Source organism: Callionymus lyra, chromosome 2 (assembly GCF_982586985.1).
Source record: "Callionymus lyra chromosome 2, fCalLyr1.hap1.1, whole genome shotgun sequence".
Classification (NCBI taxonomy): Eukaryota; Metazoa; Chordata; class Actinopteri; order Syngnathiformes; family Callionymidae; genus Callionymus; species Callionymus lyra.
The window spans coordinates 35,401,607-35,424,258 of NC_141819.1; the positions used below are offsets into that span (position 1 = coordinate 35,401,607).

Consider the following 22,652-nt stretch of genomic DNA (forward strand, 5'->3'; position numbering starts at 1 on the left):
TTTAACATTTAAATTGTTGAATTCAACTGTTTAACCCTTTTGTAATCTCTGGGTCAAGGACCCACAGACCCAAAAACAAGGGTTAATATTCTGGTGGCACTGATCTACTTGTAGTTACAAAGTTATTTAAGAAAATGTATCCGCCAGCTTAAAAAATGTGCTTAAAGATCCATCTATTCCTGTATCGCAGAGCTCAACGCAAAGTAAAGTGTTTACCTTGGTGATGAGGATGCGATACTGCTCCAGGAGGTCCTGGTTGTCATGACAACCGGCCAGCAGCTGCCAGACTTCTGCTCTGAGCGCCTCGGGAATGCCGCTGCGGACCAACGAGGACAAGCCCTTCGGACGGCTCGACAGGTTTCCGTGCCTGACACACACAGGGGCACGATAGAACAGTTGTAAAGGACAAATTTGGACAATCGAGTAATACATCTTCTTCTTTTTTTTTTAAACCAATGCTTATTACTTTTACAAGAAAAATAAGGGTTGATTCCAAATATTTATGATTATTGCAGCATTGAATCTTGGAATAAGGAATAAAAAAATATAGTACAATTATTGACCATTAAATAAGGTCTTATATTTGTTAGTATGTGTATGCAGAGCAATGAGGGTAAAATACCTTTTACATTTCTTTTTATCATTGATTAAACTTTTTCTTCTTGAAATGACACAAAATCTAAAACGATATACAGACTGTTGCAGACCCAATACATTACATGAAAGTAATTATAATTACTATTAAAAAATATATAATTACTAAACTTTTTTTTTTTTTTATTAATGTTGTAACACAACAACATACCTACAAATGTACTTAATGTATCTGTTCCGTTCACTTTGTAAGGAGCGGATTAGGGTTAAATCGTTCAATTGTTATCAAAAAGACCATTTTAATTTCTCGTCTGAAAAGAATCTTACCATCTGGTCAGGATGCCTCCCCACGACTCTAAAATCTTCTCAGGACAATCTTTGGAAACATCTCCTGTCCCACTTGAAATTTCACTGTCACTATCTGTAGAGACAAATAAAAAAAAGAGTGCAATAAATAGAGAGCAAGCTCAACTTTGTGCAATCGAGGATTATTTTCCTGTCATGAATAAAACTAACAACCATCACTCTTAACTCCAAAAGCAAAAAATAAATAAAAAAAAACATTAAAGTACTTAAACTAATGAACAAAAGTGTTATTTGTTGAACACACCAACATATAATATAGTATTACATGCATATATCAAATTAAATGAATAATGAGAAACAATTATGTGGCAAGATTTGAACAAGATTTAAACAAACAATGTAAACATGGGAACAGTCAAAAATTATTCTATGGGCATCTCAAAGTCAAGACTTTCTGTGGGCTATAAAAAAATATGAAGCTCAAGATCAAACAGAAAGCTTAACGCCAAGACAACAAGGCCTCGTCCGCCACCTTGACATTAAATAATGACGCTCCCTACTTGAGCCTGCCGTTACGTCTTAACGGCTGGCGACTCCTGTAAATCCCGACAGCGCAAACAGGAGAGTCTCAGGTCTTTATAAAAGCTTGATGAGCCTTTTTCACATCAATCAGAAGCAGCACAAAGCTGCTGCTCCTGCCACCAGATTGCTAAAGCCACATGGTGAGCGAGCCTGGTCTCGCCACTGCAAACTTGCCAGGTGATGAAAGAGTATGTGAAGCTGCAGCACATCACTGTTTCCTTTTAATCTGGAGAGGAGATGTGTATTCACTGGAGGATTACTGTGAAATGGGATTTATCTCAGGCTGAAGACACTCGTGGATTGGTTTTGACAACACTGAACCAAGTAAATTCTGGCCCTGGACTATTAGATGTAAAAGTCCATCATCGTTGATATCAAGGTTTCCGGAGAGGATCTAACATGTGGAACCTGCGCACTTATACTTAACTATAAGATTATCAGGACTTGAGAATTTTGAGAATATTTACAAATCCATTATTAGTCCGAGTTTTTACTCATCAGGCAAACAGTATATCAGTGCCATCACAACATTTAAAATTACAAATACTGAAACCTTACACTTTTATTCAAATGTTGTATTTTAAGTAATTTAATTAAATCATGTCTATATTTAAAGGTTGAATTTGTTTTTATTAAATAAATAAAAATATCTTAATATATTGCGATAATTCATGACTAATCGATGATGGACTGAAAATATTCAGAAGGGTTACCTCGAACTCATTTTTGGACCGTGAGATAAAACAAGGCTTAAGAAAAAAAAAAAAAGACAACATGTCCGTTGACAATGGCATTGATAAACTTCCTTGAACACCATTAAATCAAAAGTTACACTTAAAAACAAATTTAAAAAAAAGAAACATGACTTACATTTGGTTCAACAGAAATACATGTTTGATGAAAAGATGATGAAAAGAACATTTTGTTCACTTAGTTCCGAATTTATTTTACTTGCATTCGACTCAAAAATGATAATAATAAATAGTACTTACTTAATTGAGTAAAATCTCAATCTATAGTGAATGACAAATTATCTTTTACTGCTGAAACATAAATAAATAACTACAAAGAAATGCGACACTTTATTATGACAGAAAAAAGGAATAGAAATATAACTATTAACCATATTTCTACATTTTAATCGAGTATTATTTAATACTTTTAAGTGTTGGGTAGATTGGGCTTAACCTGAAATATCAGATGACTTGTCAGTTTTAAAGGAACCAGTTCCATTTTCTTTAATGGTAAAAATGTGGTTCTTTAAAAAAAAACAACCCTACATTGGTTTAATGGGTAATAAAAAAAAGTTGTTCTTATAAATTAGCATTGTCAACCTTAGAAGCAACAGAAGGTAGAAAAGAAGACTTACAAAACGATGAATTCCCTTTGTTGAGAGGATCAATGACTAGTTTTCAAGCAGCTTATTAACAATATTGATAAACATTAAGGTTACTCAGCTCTGTGACTGTATGTGACACAGACATTGCCAGCATGTAAAAACATAAGACATGTATCGAGCTTTCAGACACGTTGAAGAAAGATCACAATAGGCATCAACTGGAGTGTGTTGTGAAGGAAAAGTAAAGAAAAGTAGAGCGTCAGCCTCGGGGCCAGTTTCCACACAGAAGCCTGCTGGCAGACAAAAAAAAAAAAAAGCAATGAATTGAATGTGTGTGCGCTCGCATGCCGTGGCGTCTCAACTGGGAGTGTATTCATTTCTGTACACAATAAGCTTGACCTCGGGCTCCAATTTTTTCTCCTGCGCACAGGGAGGAGAGAGCCTTTAGAGAAATAGGTGTCTGAATAGCTCCCACCGAGCTGCTGAAAAGCCGTCAGGCTGGCCTTGAAGGATGACTTCAGCAGGTGCGATCATTTTGCGCTTCATTCTGCCAACACATTTTCTTAGGGAATAGATGTTCTGCGACGAGCGGCTCTGATACACGACGGAAAGCGTGTCATGGGAATATAAAGTGTAGATCCCACCTTGACATGTCACAACATACATCCATGCTGTAAAAAAAAAGTACATTTTACTACTTTGATTTACTCGTGTCTCCTTCGTTGACCTTGAGATATCATCGCTTGACGAGACCAACAGTCCGATCTGAGGGACGGTCAGACAGACTTGACCGACTGAGAGAGGGACAGAACGCCTGACCAACCAGACAGGTGTCTCCATCGCACGTTGAACGCTTGACTGGACAGACGTGCAGACGCTTTACCAACAACCTTCACCGTTCTCCTGTACTTCACCCACATTGGCCAACCTGGACAAGGTGCTGCACAGAGACCACATGCAGCCCATGGTCTGTGTTTGAATGTATATATTTGGTTCTCGTGGGGTCAGAATAAAAATTAAAAACTGATATATATATATATATATATATATATGCAATTTTTCTTTTTTTGTTATTTTCATCAAATGATTATTATTTTTTGGGTTGAATGAGTTGTTCTTGCATGTCAAACTACAACAAAAATGTTAAAACCAAGAAAAAATCCAATAACTTAAGTTATATTATGATTTATTTTAAGGATATTTGGGGGTGGGAAATATAAATAAAAGCAAGATTTTTTGGGGGGAAAAAATTACTACTTTTTTTATTTTTTATTATATCCTTAATAAAAAAAGAAAATAAAACAAAGTGAGATTACGCTCAACATCAGAGTCATCATAACCTCCAGTATCTTAAATATGCAACATGACCAAAAAAGTTGTTTTAGAAGAAGAAGTTTTTTTTATTATTATCGAAAGCTCATTGTTCGCTTTATCTGACATTGAAGTGGAGAGGGAATTCACAGCCGGCCCTTCGGAATGTGAAGGTGAATTTTTCAATCAATCAAGCCTTGGAAGACAAATGGCAGTGTGGTGCAGTGGATGTGTGCGCCGGTGCTATCAGATGAATCATTTGTGGCATGTTATCCGGGATACCACACAAACCGAGAAGGTCTCACTGTCACTTTGAGGACTGGATTAGCTCAAGGGCTGTGGCAATCTCTTGATTGCGTATCACGACTCGGCAATGTATAAATTATCAAGAAATGAAAAAGAGTCTTTACCTTCTTCAGCCTCCTCCTCTTCAGTGGGCGTGGCCAGGTGTTCTTCATTGATTCTCTCCGCTTCCCTCTTCAGACTGACCACCTCGTATACGGCGTCGCTCTGACCCACCCTGTCTGCCGCGTGCTGAAGTCACAGAAAAAAAAAAAAAAAAAAAACTTTCATTACTTTCCAGAGCTGGATTGAAAAGAAGAACAAACAGAAGCTACCCTGACCTTGGGTGTCATAAGCTACTGATGTTTATTTCTGGTCCATTCTATTACTGAAGTGCTGCGGCTCTCTCGTCCAGGTGGAACGGATCAATAAGCTGCATTGATCGGTCCGCTCGCGTAGCGTCTAATGACCATCTCAAGCCAGTGATGAGAGCACAAATTGGGAAATATAAAGTCTGGCCTATTTTTGGACTCAACTTGTATAACAACGTTGCTACGTGGTATAATAGAGTCATTTGTGCTCTGATGAGAAAAACAGTCCTCGTCGAGAAAAAACATTATTGAAGTCTTTCAAGCATTGTAAGGTTTTCAAACTTCATTTAAAAGTTTGAAAAACAAAAGGTTCCTTGCAGTTCTTACCTGCATTACCCGACATCTAACTGGGATAAAAACGGAATTAAATACTTGCTAGCTTAAACGTGTTGCTTGAACTTAAAGCAAGTTAAATTCAAGACCTTTTAATTACCATAATACTAAGTTCAATTTAAAAGCAACTTAACAATCAACTAAAATTGAAAGAAACAAACATATCAAACAATCAACAACTATCAACAAAAACAATCATGAATAATGTCTTAAAAGTTGCCTAGTTATGTTTTCAAAATTCTCAATGAATGAATACCCTCCCATGTTGCACAAATTTCAACTGGCTACAAGAACAACGTTGAAGTACAACTATAATATGCATCTGCTGTGAACGTCACGGCTGTAACTTACATACAAACTTACTTATCATGTGATCAAATTATAAATGAAGGAACCCTGGATAACAGGAACTCTTAGGTGTAATGTTCCATAAATGTCGAGCTAAATAAGAAACATAACTTATTTTATCAAATTGAAGACATTTAATGAATGAAAATGCAACTTCCATTATTGGGTGGTTAAGGTGATGCTCTTGAAAAAACCACACAAGGGTCGAGTACTATGATCAAATCAAATCAAATATTATGAATGAACACATTGTGGAAATGGCACCGGTTTAGTAGATTTAATGCCATTGAAAGTGGAAAAGTTTTAATTTGACTTACGTTATGTTTTAGTTATTCGTAGTAATATAGTCATAGTGAGTGATAAGTAAAGATCATTTTCTTTGAGAGGGCTTTTTTAAAATCCCATATTGAGGTGGTATAAAATGCAGATGTCGTTGTTGTGTTGATGTAAAAAGTTTGAATGCGCAAAGTTTTTTTTTTTTTTACAACCAAATGAAGTAGAAAAGCCTGTGTGTGCGTTAGCGCCGATCCACATCTTCCACAAAGAGCCACTACACAATATAATCTTTTAATTAGCTCTTAACCACGGCACCAGTCCTACACGCTCTCGTTCACTGAGGAGATAACTCCAGAGGCAATCATGCGAGCCAGTCAGACTGCCACTGTTAATTACCCACACACCAATAATGAGACAGAGCCTCTTATTACTGCCCCGAAATCCCAAGCTTCCCCACAGTCCACTGCTCCGCGAGCTCCTCGCAGTTTGTTAAGAAGATCTTTATTATATTTTTTTAACAGGGCACAGAAATCCTCACGGCTCCACTGTTTTTGATTATCCGGGGAAACCTGCAGCAACTTCTGCTTCAGTTCGACGGCGATAGCGAATTAGATGTTAAAGAAAGGATGCAGCTCGATTTCATGCCTCACAGTCGTATCAAGATGAATAAAAATGCAAGTGGATCAGGAGAGGGATGTGGTAAAAATAAGTGACACTGGAGGGGTGCGGAGGGGGGTTCTGGTTGAATCCAGGAAGGCACAGATCCAGGAAGAACCTCATTACTTAGCCAATAAAGTGGCAGGAAAAGGTGTTGGGGAAAAAATAAAATATAAATACATCGTTTTCTCATGACACTGGGTTAGCTTACTTACTGTACGTTTAATGTATGCATGTCAACTTTCAGCAACTCAAATTTCCCCAATGTGGGGATCAATCATCCAAGCTGTGTTTTTCCCTCAGTGCTATATGGCTGTCAGCTGCTGATGACATCAGATCATGCTGCTTCCCTCTTGAATAGGTCACACTAATCAGTGCAATTTGCTCCACTTCAAAGGATGTCACGTGAGGACGGAGAGGAAAGAAAAGTCACCCGACTCACATTTCATGCAAATTTGTTGTTTGGTTGTTAATTTGATCAAATTGACCATCTTGGATGTTTGTTGTCGGTTTACTGCCGTGTTCTTGATCTTCAGGAGACTCGACTGGAGAAAGAAATCCTCTAAACTATGAACGTCAAGTGATATTTGTATTTTCAGATATCATATTTGTCACTAATAATCATCAGTCAAGTCACGTGTACAGGGTTCGAATTTCACCGCGGCAACCACGTGACTCAGCCGTGACCGTCCTCCACACTTGCCATAATGCCCTGAAAAATGTACCCGTGTTTACGGCAACAACTTGCCGTGACCGCCCTTGGCGTAATTGTTTCGTCGAATGTACATAATAAAATCGTCACAACTTGAATGTTATTTAACATTTTCAACTGTATCCAACGGTAAAAGGTCAACAACATGGGCGCAGCCATTTTGGAAGCTTGTGTCAAAGGTCAACCGGCGACGGAAACAGCCGAGCAGTTCTGTGTGATACACTCGTTACATCAGTGTCTCGAAGGAGGTAACGTGTCCGGTGAATTTCGGTCAGGCAGCAAACTTTAAAAATGCAGAGCAAGGAACAGGTAAAAAATAGGAAAGACAAGGAATTACAGGCTGTTGGGAAAAAATGTTGCAAAATACACAACTTTTTTAGGTAAGTTTATTTCATTGTTTAAATGCAGTGCACATTTGCTTTGGTGCCCCTGCGTCGAAAGAAATGTTTGCCTTGGTGCCCTTCCAACTTACCTTGGTGCCCTAAAATGTATGCTCTTTAAGGCAACACTTGCCTTGACCTTAAAAAGTTTAAATTTGAGGCCTGCGTGTACATGCCCTTTTTTTCATCAGATGCTTAAACACCTGGATGATTGGAGAGGTCATATTTTGTATATAATGTACAAACAGGTGTGTTCTGATAAATAAATATGAATATGATCTTTTCTCAACTTATTTTCTCTTTATGCATCAGAAAAACTCTGTCATGCTTTATATGCAACTGTACATTTAGATGATGATTTGAAGAAAATCATGAATGAAATCGAAATATTTGATCAAATAAATAAATAAAACATGGATTAATTTACCCAAATAATTTGTTATAAGTAACGCATAAACAAGAGAGAATAATTGCTGGTCAATTCTATGCAGCAAGTGACCAATCATTCGAGCCTCCCACTCCTCCACAGTTCAATCTGCCCATCCAGTCATGCCATAACAAAGTCATACCAAGGACTAATTGCCAACTGCACTGTGGGGGTGTGTGTTAAGGAGCAGCCTGTCGGAGCACAATCGAAATTACGTTTTTCATCTCGATCTTTTCGCCTGGTTACATAAATGCTTTATATCCGTTGGCACAATCGACGCTACCAGCCTGTGAGGCGTTTGTGCCCGTGCCGCACAGAAAGAAAAAACTATTTATACAATTGTTGTTGTATTGATTATTAATGTGTTTTGTTTTGAAAAAAGAAAAAAGGATTTTCTCTGAAGTTACATTAGCCTACGAGTCTTGACACTACAAGACGCTTGTTTAATTTCAGTTTTATCTAAAAAACAAACATGTTACTAGGGAAAATCATTTTAAACATCTATGATTTGTTTTACCGTTTTTATCTGAAGGTCAGTCAGTGAATATAATACCAACAATTAAATGGTCCCGGGTGCAAAAAATTGTTCTCCTGCTATATATGAAATATTTTGGTCACATGTATTCCTGAGTCCTGAATTCAAAATGCAGCTTTCTCACAACATTTTGAAGAACAACAATTAAATTAAATAATAAAATAAAATACCCATTTATGGAGTTGATAAAGTATTTTTAAATGTAAATTGCTATTAAAATTAAATGGGTAAAATAGATTTAATGTACAAGAGTATAATGAATTAAACAATAAACTAAGCAGCAGTACCACCGTTATTTGCTTATCAAAAAAAAATCCACTAAACATACCTGTCGTAGTTTGAGGTAGAAGCTCTCACTGAAAGTTTTCCGGCTGAAGTACCAGAAGCGCTCATTAGAAGGATAAACCCTGACCAGAGTTTCCAGAAGGAATCGGACGGGCTCCACAACCTCAGTCACAACTAGGTCCACTGCAACCGTCATGTAGACTTGTTTATCTGGAATGAAGAACAGAGCTTTCATGTATTAAAGTCTCACCATTTTACAACACTGTACGAGTACTATTAAAATAACAGACACTACATCATTTTGCTATAATACACATAAGTACATAATGTGAAGTATTAGTTAAGCGTTTAAAAAACATCAGCAAGTGCATTCTTTCGCACATATTGATAGAAAATGTTCAGTGCAATAGATAAGATGCGTATCTCAAGATGTAGCAGGGATTTCGTAAGAAGCTGGGCTCATCAGAAATATCATCACAAGGACGCAGAGCAACCAGAGTAAAAGTTTTACATTATAATTCTGCCAGAGTTGACTTCAAAGTGGAGGAAGTTGAACTACTAAACCATGCATGGAAGACTGGAGTAAGCGTTTAGAAATGTGTCTCGTTTTCATAGCTGGCACAAAAAGAAAAGGCTTTCATGTGGGAAAATGTGTCAGACTTTGACGAGCCACAGGTCGCAAGGCCTCGCACAAGAATATATGTCGTTGAGGAAAGAGGATGAAAACCAATTATCACCCACAGAAGAGTTGCGGACCAGATGTGACCTGAATTTGATGGTGCGACATGTTGCTGTCAAACAAAAGAATGACAGAAGACCTCAGGAACCAGGTGCAGTGGCGGGACTTGAAAGCATTTGATCTACACGATATACTTAATCAACATTGTGACATCAATTGACATGCCGAGACTTAAACAATGTTCATCACTTATCACTAGATTCTTGGCACAGTGCCACCGGGATTGGTTAAAATTTCCATCAAATAGCTCAGTACCCCACATGCGGGCCACATTAAAATTATCTGGCAGGCTAGATTTGGACCCTGGGCTTTTGTTTGACACATGGGCTATAGAAGGAGAAGACATTTTATTTTATTACAAAGGGGGAATTATTAAAATGGTTTCAAAGCTATTGTGACTCAAGGTCACATTATGTCAATATATCTCAAAATGTGTCTCACTCAATTTAGGTCCTATTATGATCTACAATATAGGTGTGTGTGTGCTTGTGTGTTTGCATTTGGTGAACTAGTTGTATTTCTATTAATGATCATTAACACAAATGCTTCCCACCTTTGGGTGTGTCCTCATTCAAAAGTTGGAAAGCGCCGACATTTGGGTTCCACTTTCCAGTGATCACATACGCCTTTCCATCAGAACTCTTACCCATTGACTCCTGCAAAAAAAAAAGAAGCGCGAGAGATTATTTTGTAAATCGACCACAAGTTCCACCAAACGAAGAACAAATGTTGGCCTCACCATCTCTACAAGATGCATGTCACTGTTGGTCACCTTCTGACCAGGACTTAGGAGCATCCCAAAGCACCTGAGAGGGGAAAAAACACAGAATACCAACATTTAAAAAAATACATTTCTAATACGATTATTTTCAAATAACATTTCTATATACAAGGTGGACAATAAAAAAACATTTTACTTTCCATCTCCCTCTGTAATAAAACCTCAAACAGGCTGGACTGTTTGACAATGGTGGTTTCAGGGGTGTGGAGACAAGATGAAAGACAACCGAACCCTGATCACAGTCTAACTGAAGTTAAAGTATTTGATAAATCATGGCATGATCAAATATTCAACCTGCTATACACCAAAGTTTATTTTGATTTTGATTGCAGATTATAGTGTGAAGAAAGACACACTTGAGTTCTTGTACATCTTCAAACTCGACAGTGAAATAACAATGGAAAATTTGACAAAAGATTGTGTTGGATCTTGTAATGACTCGCAACATTAAAAAGTATGTTCTTTTATTTCAATACCATTGTTGTATGTCTGTGATTTATATCAAAATTAAAACTACAAAATCAAAAACCCAACAGATTAAAGACGGTTAGTTGCATTGATCTGATTTTATTCCAGTGACATTTAGGAAATCTTAAAGATAAACATGTTTACTGTTCAATTACAAAAATGTATCGACTGAACATGTCGTCTCACTCTGCTGTTGCCAAAAGGGAGAGGCTGCTCTTGCTAAAAATAAAAACGCGTGCAGGTGTCAGTCTGGTCCTGAAATCAATAGGAGGTAAGGCAAAGAGGCTGAATAGAAGGTGCGGTGAAGATGACCTACTTCTTTTGTGCTGCCGCGCACTTACAGCATTAAACACCGACCTGAGAGACTCCAGGAATTCTTAAAATCAAAGTCTTCTCTTTAAATTCACAATTGAATTTTCGTAAGAGATGTCAAAGAATAATGTATTTCCTGACACCTACTGTTTATATTCTTAAAACAAATCAGTGCAACTTGTACGTCTTCAGCTCACCTCTCGATGCCGAGCTCCTTGTTGCACATCTGCTGGACTGAAACGATGACCTTCTTCTGGACACTCTGCCGCAGCTTGAAGTAGAATTTATCTCTGTCCTTTGGGACCGAACTGTGCAAGAGAAGAATAACTGTTCAGTGTGGAGAGGGATCCTCTGAAGCATTAGGATATCAAAGTCATGAAGATGCAAATATATTTGGATATGCATTTATACAAACTATTGTTATTATTATTAGTGCTTTGTTACAAATAATTATCCCATTATACATGAAAATAGTTGTACCAGGACATGCTTAATGTCCAACTTAAAAGGATAATGAGCAATTGGCAAACGTTATTATATCGGAGCACATACTTTTTTAAATGGTAGTGTGCACCAGCAGAACATCATAGTGATTCAAACCAAGGAGATGTTGCAACACAACAATAGAAGACGTTGATTGCATTTACATATGCAAGTGTGTTCCTTCCTGCATGCATGTGTGTGAGCTGGTACCTAAAGTTGCCCTTGCCATCATCCTCCTTTATCTCCAAGGAGACAGTGAAAGTGTAAAGGTCGCCGTCAGGGGGGCTGTGCAGCGCTGTGTCCTTGATGTCAGTTGGGCGGGACAATCGGCGGAAGGTGGTGGAGAAGCTGTACAAGATGCGGCTGACCTAGGCGGGAAGATTTTCTGGATTAATAAGTAGAGTTTAAGAAGTAAAAAGATGAACAAAATACTTTTTTTTATAATTAGGGATATGATGGTTTAAAAAATAAATTCTACAAAACATATATATATATATATATATATATATATATATATTTTTGAATCTATAGTTTATAGCGCCTCCAAGTGAGGCGCTATAAACTAAAGCAGATATGCCATCTGCTGGTTGAATTAAGTCATAACACGGAGGTCTCATGGGCTTTTCAGGATCTCTTTTGCTCTACAAGCAGGTAACACACACAGTCAAATTCAAAGTAAGCATGGTATTGACTCACAGCCTCTTGGATGTGACAGGAGAACACATGGATCTGAAAGTCTTCTGAACTTCTGTAGCTCTCGGTGAAGGAAAAGCAGTCACTTTCAACGGAACCGTCTCGACCTCGAGCGCAGAACAGGACTTTATAAATGGGGAAGGAGGCGATTTCAGTGCCTGTGCATTGATCCACGATCCTGCAGATAACATTTCAAAGAAGTCTTAAAAGCGAAACTTCCCAGTCCGTGGCTCACTCTCGTTCTCCACTGACCTGACAGAGCCGTCCGGTCCACAGGGGACGTGCAGGATGATGGGGATGGGAATGGCACTTTCAGCTCGCAGTGTCGCCATCGCACTTTGGGCCTCAGCTTCATTTCGTGGAGCCTTGACCCACGTGCAACCCAGGTAGGACAGCTTGTTGAACTGGACACTGTCCTCTTCTTGATTAGCTGATGCTGGACACGTGGACGTCTCTGTTGAAACTAAATGTAACAGACAAAAGCTTACACTTCACTTTTTTTTTTATTAAAGATCCAGTGTGTCAAATACCTTCAGTTACATTAAAATAAACATTTCATGGACCAGCTGAAAAGCCACATTATTAAATATATACAAGTTTATCATTAATTATCGATAAAAGATGTTTTGTGGGAGTTTAGGATAAAAAATGCTTGTCACGCGTTTACTTGGGGTGTATTGTAAGAATCTGGCAATATGTGTCACGATAAAGTCACTTTGATAAAAATAGAAATACACAATATACACACAAAACAATGATCAATCCAATCACAACCGAAAAATACATTACAAGTCAAAAAAAAAATAATCACAAGGGACACAGGATGTCAGTGCTTGAACTTTCACCTGCAGCTTTCACTTGTCTAAAACAGGAAGTAGAACAATGAGAGCTGCTCATGACTTCCATTGCTAGAGCAGTTTTCAAAACCACAGCAAATGCTTCCTCCCCATTAAGTCGGTAAAAAACATTATGAAACACTTACAGTAGTCGAGCAGTTTCGATAAGGCTGCAGTGAACAAAGAACTCTGATGAAACACTAAATAACATCAGAAGCTTCATGTGGGACATTTTCCTCATCGGTCACTTGTTTAATATTATATATACTAAGTGTGTAATCATTATAACTAATAAGCTGGGATATTTTTTTTTATTTGTGACCAGAAGAAGCAGAAAAAATAGATTTCCACGTAAAAATTTATCTCAATAAAATTTTAAGCAAAAGTTGAGAACTGAAGAAGCAACTCAATTTGAATCCTTACATCTTTTGAAGTATTGTTCACTTGTTTTTTTTTACTTGCTTCTGCTGTGTGTGTTGAAGGAGTGAATGTTTCTGGTAGCCACCATCCCAGGTAGCTTATAATTATAAACTATATTTTATATGCTAAAAAGGTGTTGTAACTATAATGTAGATCAGACCAATTGCTGCCATTTAACTGTTGTAAACTCCCAGCTGTCTAGACATTTCTGTTAATCGTGTACCTTATTTAAAAACTACTTATTACTGGTTCTATTCAAAGGTTCTATTCCAAAAAACACTATTTTTTCCTTTATCCTTGTACTGCAAATTTTAAATGAAGAAATATTGACTCAAGTTAACTATATACTATTTTATCATACACATTGAGAAATAATATATATAAATTGAAATAATAAAAAAAACATTTGCAGTAGTTACTTGTTTTTATCATTTCATTTCATTGTTTTCTTTTAATGCAACTGCCCACCCCTTATAAAGAATAAAATGTGTTTGAAATTATTCTCAATTCAGCCCTTATCTTACATTACACTTGCTTAATGTTTCTGTTCATACCTTGCGCATGTGTCTCTGCAACTTTACTCTCTGCAATGTTCTTCTCCATCTTCTCCACGCTGCTCTTCTCAATATTCACCTCCTTTTCATCATCATCTCCATCCAACACATCCTCCATGGCTTTCTCCAACTGTTCGTTTCCATTCAAAGACATCTGAGTAGACAAGAAGTCCAAATAAGTAAAATCCTTATTTTTTTTAAATAATATTTAATGCACATTTTATACAATAATTTATTGGCTAGTAACATGAAGAATAAATAAGAGTGGAGACCAACTTCATATATTCCTACGCTTTGTTTCTCTCAAAGACTCTCAGTTTTTAATAAACTGTGTGAAAGCTAGGTCATGTACAAACTGAGCAACTATGAAGATGTATTATATCAGATATACCTTTAGTCTTGGTTTCCCCTCTGAGACCTGAGGTGACCCTGTGGCACTGGGCTGGACCAGAACAAATTCCTCGCTGGTGATGGTGGCGACCGACTCGGTGGAGCTACTGACTTTTCGCAACGAGGGGCTGTCGTCCATGGCTGGCTGGTTCATTCAGAGTTGGGCAAGGGAGACCAGGGTCAAAACACTCCCCCACCCGCCGCCTCTTCACCCCACCCAGCTCTGGAACAGAACACACACGCATGCATAAATGTTAAATATATGTACAGTGTTACAAATAATGAATTATGATGAGAGTTCCAATCAAATCTAGCAATACTTGCTGATGAATTTTCATTTAGGAAACTTGCCCAACAACTTCCCGTCTGCTGGATCACATCATTTCACACACTCATAATGAAATAACACCACATGTAATTAAAATGGCCGCAGAAAATTGTTGCTAAATGAACCACAAATCCATGTTGCACAATGCATTTAACTTTCTTAACACTAAAGGGTGTGTTACAGACTGCTCGGAAGAAATTCTTCATAGTCACATGCTTAATGTTAAAGTGTATTTAAGGGGAATAAACAATTAACTATGGCTTGATCCTAAAATGTGCCAACATGTAGCCAAAATAAATTAATATTTGGGTACCAACACTGTAGGTTTTGTACTATATATTGCGATACTGTATGACCAATTATATATTGTGTTTCTTTTAATTAATGGAATTGCAGGTAAACTGTTATAGCAAAGTTTACAGAATATGGTCAGGTTTACCAGACTCGATCGTTCCCAGGGATGTAAGAAGGCTCTTTGATGCATTCATTTGAGTCACAAAGATTATTCAATGTTTAACAGTTTAGTCGTGGTAGTACTAGAAACTCAAATATTTTGATGCGTGTGTAAAACCTGAAAATTATTTTGAAAAGAGGAGAATATAAATGTTCATGACGAGGACGGATCACCGAGCATTTGGTTGCTTAAGAGGATGTTGAAAGTAGATCAGCTTGATCCTAAATTTCCTTCTTAGTGAAAGATCTCCTTGTGCTAAGAGTGACTCTGAGGGAAAGCATCCTTCTCTCACAGTGTTCTTAAAACCACTACTAAGAAGATCTTAGAACTTAAGAGCTTTTTAGCAAATCTTGGAAACCCGACCAATGTTGTTACAGATAAGCGGTTACATCAGCTTACGGAATTCAAAATTTAAGATTTTTATTTCATAAGAAGAAATACAAGCAAAATGAGTTTCATATTTGCAATTTACAATCAACAGAGACATTCACATGTCCAGCAACAGCTACCCAATAAGAGGACAATTTACTGTTCAAGATTATTTTTAACCATCTAGTAAATATTCAATAAAAAAACAAAACAAGAATGGATGCAGTGCTTGTATATAGTATTGTGGAAGAAATATTGCAATAATCAAGTGAATGGATATTTTACACCGCTTATACTTGAATACTTGAGAATACTTGAGAATACTTGATTATCTCACACAGAGACATTAAATCTAAAATGTTCTGATGCAGCTAGTAGTTGATTGTGTAAATATGCATGTCATGATTGTGTTCCAACCAGCTCTGTTTACACACCGGGAACACAAATACCAGTGAACAAGCAGGTCAGACGGTACAAAACCAAAATACCGCCCAGCTATTGATAATCAAGGAGGCATAACTGGCGCTACAACTCATGGTATTACACAAGAACCACACTGTCAACAATGCAGATGAACCTGACAGAATGAGTGAACAACATCAGAGAGACTACAACGCTGTTCTCTCAGCAAGTACACCTCACATGAATCACTATTTAGCTAAGGGAAGAACATCAATTATGTGATCATATGACTTAAGCTCATCAACAAGGATGCATTTGTCAGATGCCTTTTGTACTCATTTGTAAAGGTTTCTGTTGACTCACAACAGCAAATTATATTTGCCACACAAATAAACGCACAGGCAGAGATGAGGGGAGGGACGGGTCATGTGACAAAATCACACTCATTTGATTAGAAGAGCGTACAGTGGACAAGCACACCCCTTTTCTGTGAAGGACTAAAACTGCAAGGAGAACAAAAAAATTGTCAGACACATGGAATTTGGGGAATGTTTGTTATTTAGAGGAAAAGGCATGATGGATTGGCTAGGAGACAGCATCTAAAGCAGGTGAAATACATTGTAATGATCCAGCATAACGAACAGAAAGAGAGGTGGGACTAAGAAAATTGATTCTAACATGATGGGAAAACTACTGTAAAGTATAATTGCGTAAATATGATATGATATATTGTAAATATAAATGGTTATTTATTACACATTGTTTTAGTACTTTTAGGCAATCACTGTTTAATTTTATTCTTGTTCATTACATGATACACACAAGCGTTACTACTTGAATGACGATCATGTTTGAAGAAAACAAGTCTCAAATGTCTAAGACTGTAAATTCATACAGACAAATCACCCAAAACAAATTAATATTTATAATAAAATAACCAATAAAATGAAAATGTTTTTGTGGGGGAGAAATACTGGTAAAAATATCTAACAAAAGGAAAACATAGTATAAATGTGTTTCAAAAACATTTCTACATGATCATTTATATAGTATTGCCAAAACTACACAAGCCACATACATACATTCAAAGTGTTACGTGTGGCCCGAGTCTGATCTAAAACATGTGACATACTGTCGCTAGAGATACTAGCTGTTCAAAGTACGCATTAAGCTATTAAATGTCGGCGGCACACTCAATTTCTACCAAATGAACAAGCTTAATTGTGATTAGAATACAAGTAACTTTTACAGAACATGTAGAAAGCCTGATAAAGATAATCTAACCCTTATGTCTTATGTCAGGTTTCACTACAGCCAGTCCACATCTACCATCCTAACCTTTCATCCTCTCTAGTCACATGGATCATCCTTCAGTCCTTTTTTACAACACCCATGAACCTCATTGTACTTCTTCTTCTTCTCCTTTTCCCTGGTATTTCCATGTCCAAAAGTCTTCATTCATCACTGTCACTCCTCTAAATGTGAATGTGCTCTGATATAAAATCAAACATTCGGATTTTGTACTCTCTAGGATTTTTTGTTGTCTTTGTATCCTTTTCTAAACCTGCATTGTTGCAGGTCCCACTATTGTCCTCTTAAGATTACCCCACACTCATCCTGCTACTCTTCTATCAATGATCACCCTTGTCAATCATCTTCATCTGCTCCACGAATCCTGACCCTCTTCTCTGCCCCCCTCGACCACTTAAACTTAAGTTATTTTCTGTGCTGTGGAGTACATGTTCACTAGAACCCTGGTGAACCTCCCGCAGTTTAAAAGTCTCCTCTTTATTACATTATTAACATTATTGTACTGTATGTTCTGCCAATCATAGCCATCGAACCCATTTGTAATGTTTTTGTAAATAGCTGAAATGTGTCTCTAACATAATGAACAGACAACTAAATTTATTGTATTCCACGGCGTTCTTAAATAAATACATGTGTAAAAGCAGGCTGTCCATTAACAAACCATCAGATATATTCTGGTAAACATATTTAAATGGTGCTTTTAAAAAGTTAAATGCTTAAATCTTACAGTAACATGACGCTATCCTATTTTTTAATTGGTTTCAGTTTCAGGTTCAGGAGGGTGATGGTACAAAACACCTGACAAGGGCATGGAAAACCTGTTTCAATGGTACAACACATCACTATTAAAGTGCATTCTCCTTCAAAATAAAGATTGAAATCTTGTTCTTGTCGCACATAGATATATTTAAAATGTAAACAGAAACCGGTCTTTAAATCTTCAATACGGATGAGAATGTAGTTAGTATTTGTTGAAACACAACTTCCTGATAGAGTTTTACAGTAAAGGAGAAGTTAGGTGGGATCAGAATATTAAAAATATGATGAAAAATAGAAGTGAAATTACCTTTAGGGAATTTACGATTATTCTTGAATGTTGACAGCTGCAGTTGACAAAATAAATCATAGTTAATTTAGATTAAATAAAGCATTTTCAGTAATCTAACATTAGATGGTAAAATGTGATCATAATAATATGTCACTTTTTTAAGTAGCTAATTTGAAATGCTCAAATTATAAACATGTTCATTGTTTTCAGGTTTTAACTAGATATATTAAGTGGAAAAATACATTAACAAGGTCTTGAAGTTGCACATATTTTCTTCATCATTACAATTTACCAATAAAAGAATTGTCAATAAATAAATATTAAAAAAAAAAAAACATTTCACTTTAAAAGGAACCTTGGAGTAAATCTGGCAGGGCTAGGCAATACAAGTTCTACAGGGGCCACATTATTCATTGTGCCTGGTCTGGAAAAGCGCTATATAAATAAAAATTACTTACTTACTGTTGTAAGGGTCATCAAGTCAAAAGTAAGAAGGGGTGAAAAAAATGGAGCTTAAACATGATGGGTAAACTTAGACTTAAACAAATAAAAATGACATTTTTAAATAAGCTTAAGATGTTATTTGATTGCATATTGTATCATGTCTTATATTTTATTTAAAGAAAAACTAGAACTTCAATTGTACTTCACATATTTTGTAACAAGAAAAAAATATAACGCAAAAGATGAAGTGTAGTTATGCAATGGCATCACAAAAGACAACTAAATAAATTCAAGTTACTCTAATGTGTAATATTTCATTTTGAAACATGATCTAAAACACCTTATTTCCCCCCTAAAGGAGAAGAAAATGACTTTAATGAGTTAATGGGTTAAATGAGTTAAATAATAAAAGAGTAAGACACCAGAAACATTTACACATGACCTGTGACCTCATGAGGGCGAGCCACACTATGCCCCAGTCTACTCTATGGGTATTCACAACAGGACTAACCAAGATCACCAGCATTAAAGATCCACTGAGACGATATCATTACAATGGCTGAGGTTGTTGGTGTAGTCAGAAAAGTATTTAAACACAAACCTCTGGACAGGCACGAACAGGACCAGACGATGTCAGAGATGCTAACGCAATTTTAATGATGGGTTTATAGTGCTTCTGTGTATGCTACACTAGCTAGCATCAAGCTAACATACCGACGAAGAGCAGGCTTACCTTGGCAATAGCACGAGTGTATCTTAAACAAAGTAATAACACAGCAGTGGAACATGGACGTCAACAAGAGTGTCAGGTAAACGAACGTTACAATAAACTAAGCTAACTTCTGCTAACGTCAACCAAGCTCGAAGTCCACAACAGTTGGACCTCTATTCCGAGGAGCTACACCCCACCCACTCGCCTTCTCCGGTTGGAACCCGGTGGAAAACAACACGTCTGTTTGATAGAGACACGATTCCACATCCCAAATGCTCCTTAGGGACCATAAAGGAGCTGTCAACTTACTTGTTGTCGCGGCTGTTGGAGTTTCTCGCTGCTGGCTGTCAGATGAGTTGCAGCGAAGATCGTGTATAATAGGAAGATGGATCACTTTGTGCCACACCGTCGCTATTTCCGGTATGGCTATCACGCATGAGCACGAACCCAACTAACACTAAATTACGTGATTTCATATTTCATGAAATAATTTTAAACAAATTGCATGGCAGATTCGAGATCAAAATTAATTTTAAGAGCAGTTGAAATGTGTAAAAATTATAATTCAATATAATTTACTCAGAGCTGGCCCAATGTTTTAGTAAATTTAGAATAAAAAAAGTGCATTGTTATCAGCGTATTGTGTCGTGTGTCGACATTAATATACAACACAAACACAGTGGTGCCTCTGGAAAGAAAATTTTGCTTAGGCCCCATAATGGGTCGGCTCTGAATTTATTTAAAAATAAGTAGTAGTAGAATGTGTCAAACTCAAGGCTCAGATTACATTTGAAAACATTTTTTAATTGTTGAACTAGTTTGATAGGTCAAAAAGATATACTCTTCCATACAAGAGCGACAAAGTAAGTGTTTTACTTTGAACTGAGCAGCAAGCAAGGGTCACATAAACCTGTAAACTTTGCGGCAAGAATTCTGACCTGCTCTAGTAGAAGAACTCACATTTCTCCGATCCTTAAAACGCTTTACTGGCTGCCAGTTTCTTTCAGGATCAACTTTAAAATTCTGGTTCTTACTTTCAGAACTATTCATGGTCAGGCTCCTCCTTACATCTGTGATCTGATCCAGCCTTACACCCCAGCTCGGGCTCTGAGGTCTGTGGATTAGAATCTACTGATGGTTCCACGCACACGGTTCAGGACCAGAGGAGAGAAATCCTTCCAGGCTGTTGCTCCTAAGCTTTGGAACGATCTTCCTCTCTGTGTTTGATGATCTACTGACTCCTTCAAGAAACATCTTAAGGCATTTTTATTGGTGCAGGCTTATGTCTGATTTTCCTGGACTCCTGTGTTTGTCTTATGTGTCTTGATCTTTTAAAGCATGTGTTGTTCATGTTAGATTGTTTTTGATTATTAAAGCACTTTGTGACCCTGGTCTAGAAAGGGGCTTTACAAATAACCTTTCCTTTACTAACTTTACAACTATGATTGATATTTGACAAGAATGAGCAAGACCGTCTCTCTTTAAAAAAGTTCTAAACAATAATAATTATTGTTGAAATAAATCAACTACTTGGTTTTTGGTCAGTCTACAGCAGGGGTAGGGAACCTGGTCCAGAAAGAGCCGCAGTGGGTGCAGGTTTTTGTTCCAACCGATCAAGCATGTACAGTTTAACCAATGAGGTTTCAGCTGAACAATCAACACCAGACTGACAATCAACTGATTACACTCCTAAGACACCTGATTGGATAAAATGTGTCCTCTTGAATGGTTGGAACGAAAACCTGCACCCACTGCGGCTCTTTCTGGACCAGGTTCCCTACCCCTGGTCTACAGTAAACAACAAAATAAACACAGACAAAATCACAAGCAGTTACAAATCTTTATTTGTCAAAAGTTAGAACAACTAAATGTTTTTATTTATCTGATCACATTTTAAATGAAGCCACAATTTCAGAAATGTTTTGTCGAAATATCTCAATTAAAGGCAACAAATGAAAAGTGTTCACATGTTTCTCATGAAAATAAAATCGCTATTATTATTTTGGTGATCTAAAACTTTAAATAAAACTTTTTTTTTTACTATTGGATTATGTTTTTCTTCACAAAAAGTGCAAAGAGGTTTGTCATTTAATACAAATCAAAATAATATTTGCCCAGCAAAAATGCATGGGTATTGCGTGTCATAAGAATCATTAAGTACCACACACACACACACACACACAAAGCTTTTTTACAACATAAAATAACAACAAAATGTTATTTCAGATTTTAGATTTAACTTGAGAGTAATATAGGAATATAGTGTGTAGACAAAATAGCACAAACAAGTGAAATCTGACCCCAGTAGTTTAACTTGTTTACACTGATTTTTCTCGTTTTTATTTACATTTATATGTTTATTATTATTTTATCTTTTTTTTACCTGTGAAGAAGATTCACTTCAATTCCACTTCTGCCTTCAGGGAGTTCTGGTGTCCACATCAAACCTCAACAATCCTGCGTGAAATGTCAACATATGATTGAGGACATTATATTACACTTGTACCTGTGAAGAATAAGAGATGTCCAACGATGAACATTTTCAAATGTCTCTTGCATAGAAAAAGCTCTCGACCTTTTTCCTCTAGACATTAAATTCAGTAAGAATCATTTTAACCATTCATTCTGACAGAATTGCGTCAATTCATTATAAAACAAATAAAAATATCGATAGCCCTCATTGAGTAGACACAGTTAACAGTTAGTATAAAGTCAACACGTCGTTTCCGTCACATCATGGACACCAAAACAAAAAAGATTGACCAAAGGTAGAGGACCACCCTCCATTGTTTTTCATGGCACTGGTTCAATGATACATGAATTTACATCAATTCAAATGTCAAAATCTGAGTTATATAAAGTTTAAACTGATGGTATACTTGCTAGCTAAGTTAGCTAGTGGCTAGCAATGCTAGCTGCAGTGATTCTGAGGTAAGATTTACCAGACTTTGTATTTTAATAGATTTTAAAGATAAGGATCTAAATTCTGTATATCATCATAAAATTACAAAACTGCCTTTTCTAATCTTAACTTGAATGTATGCATTATGTTTAAAATGGAGTTCTTCCTGTTTGTTACGGGGTGCAATAGATTAATAGGACACTATGTGAAGAAACATTGAATTATTGAATTATGGTGGTAAAACATTGTTGCATGTTGTGTTAGACAA

At 36.8% G+C, this 22,652-nt stretch overlaps 1 protein-coding gene across 1 annotated transcript in view; it reads right to left on the bottom strand.

Moving 5' to 3' along the window:
• The window catches only part of rabgap1l (RAB GTPase activating protein 1-like), a 78,509-nt gene extending 58,664 nt beyond the window's left edge, over positions 1 to 19,845 (bottom strand). The window contains exons 1-13 of the mRNA XM_087784858.1: positions 19,792 to 19,845; positions 14,416 to 14,637; positions 14,025 to 14,178; positions 12,467 to 12,677; positions 12,218 to 12,392; positions 11,732 to 11,889; positions 11,236 to 11,346; positions 10,217 to 10,283; positions 10,031 to 10,133; positions 8,782 to 8,948; positions 4,543 to 4,666; positions 922 to 1,015; positions 217 to 367 (exon numbers count right to left, since the gene is read on the bottom strand). Of these exons, the coding sequence (XP_087640984.1) occupies positions 217 to 367; positions 922 to 1,015; positions 4,543 to 4,666; positions 8,782 to 8,948; positions 10,031 to 10,133; positions 10,217 to 10,283; positions 11,236 to 11,346; positions 11,732 to 11,889; positions 12,218 to 12,392; positions 12,467 to 12,677; positions 14,025 to 14,178; positions 14,416 to 14,568 (1,668 nt within the window). The 5' untranslated portion in view covers positions 14,569 to 14,637; positions 19,792 to 19,845. The remainder of the gene's footprint in view (positions 1 to 216; positions 368 to 921; positions 1,016 to 4,542; positions 4,667 to 8,781; positions 8,949 to 10,030; positions 10,134 to 10,216; positions 10,284 to 11,235; positions 11,347 to 11,731; positions 11,890 to 12,217; positions 12,393 to 12,466; positions 12,678 to 14,024; positions 14,179 to 14,415; positions 14,638 to 19,791) is intronic.
• Between the last annotated feature and the right edge of the window lie 2,807 nt (positions 19,846 to 22,652).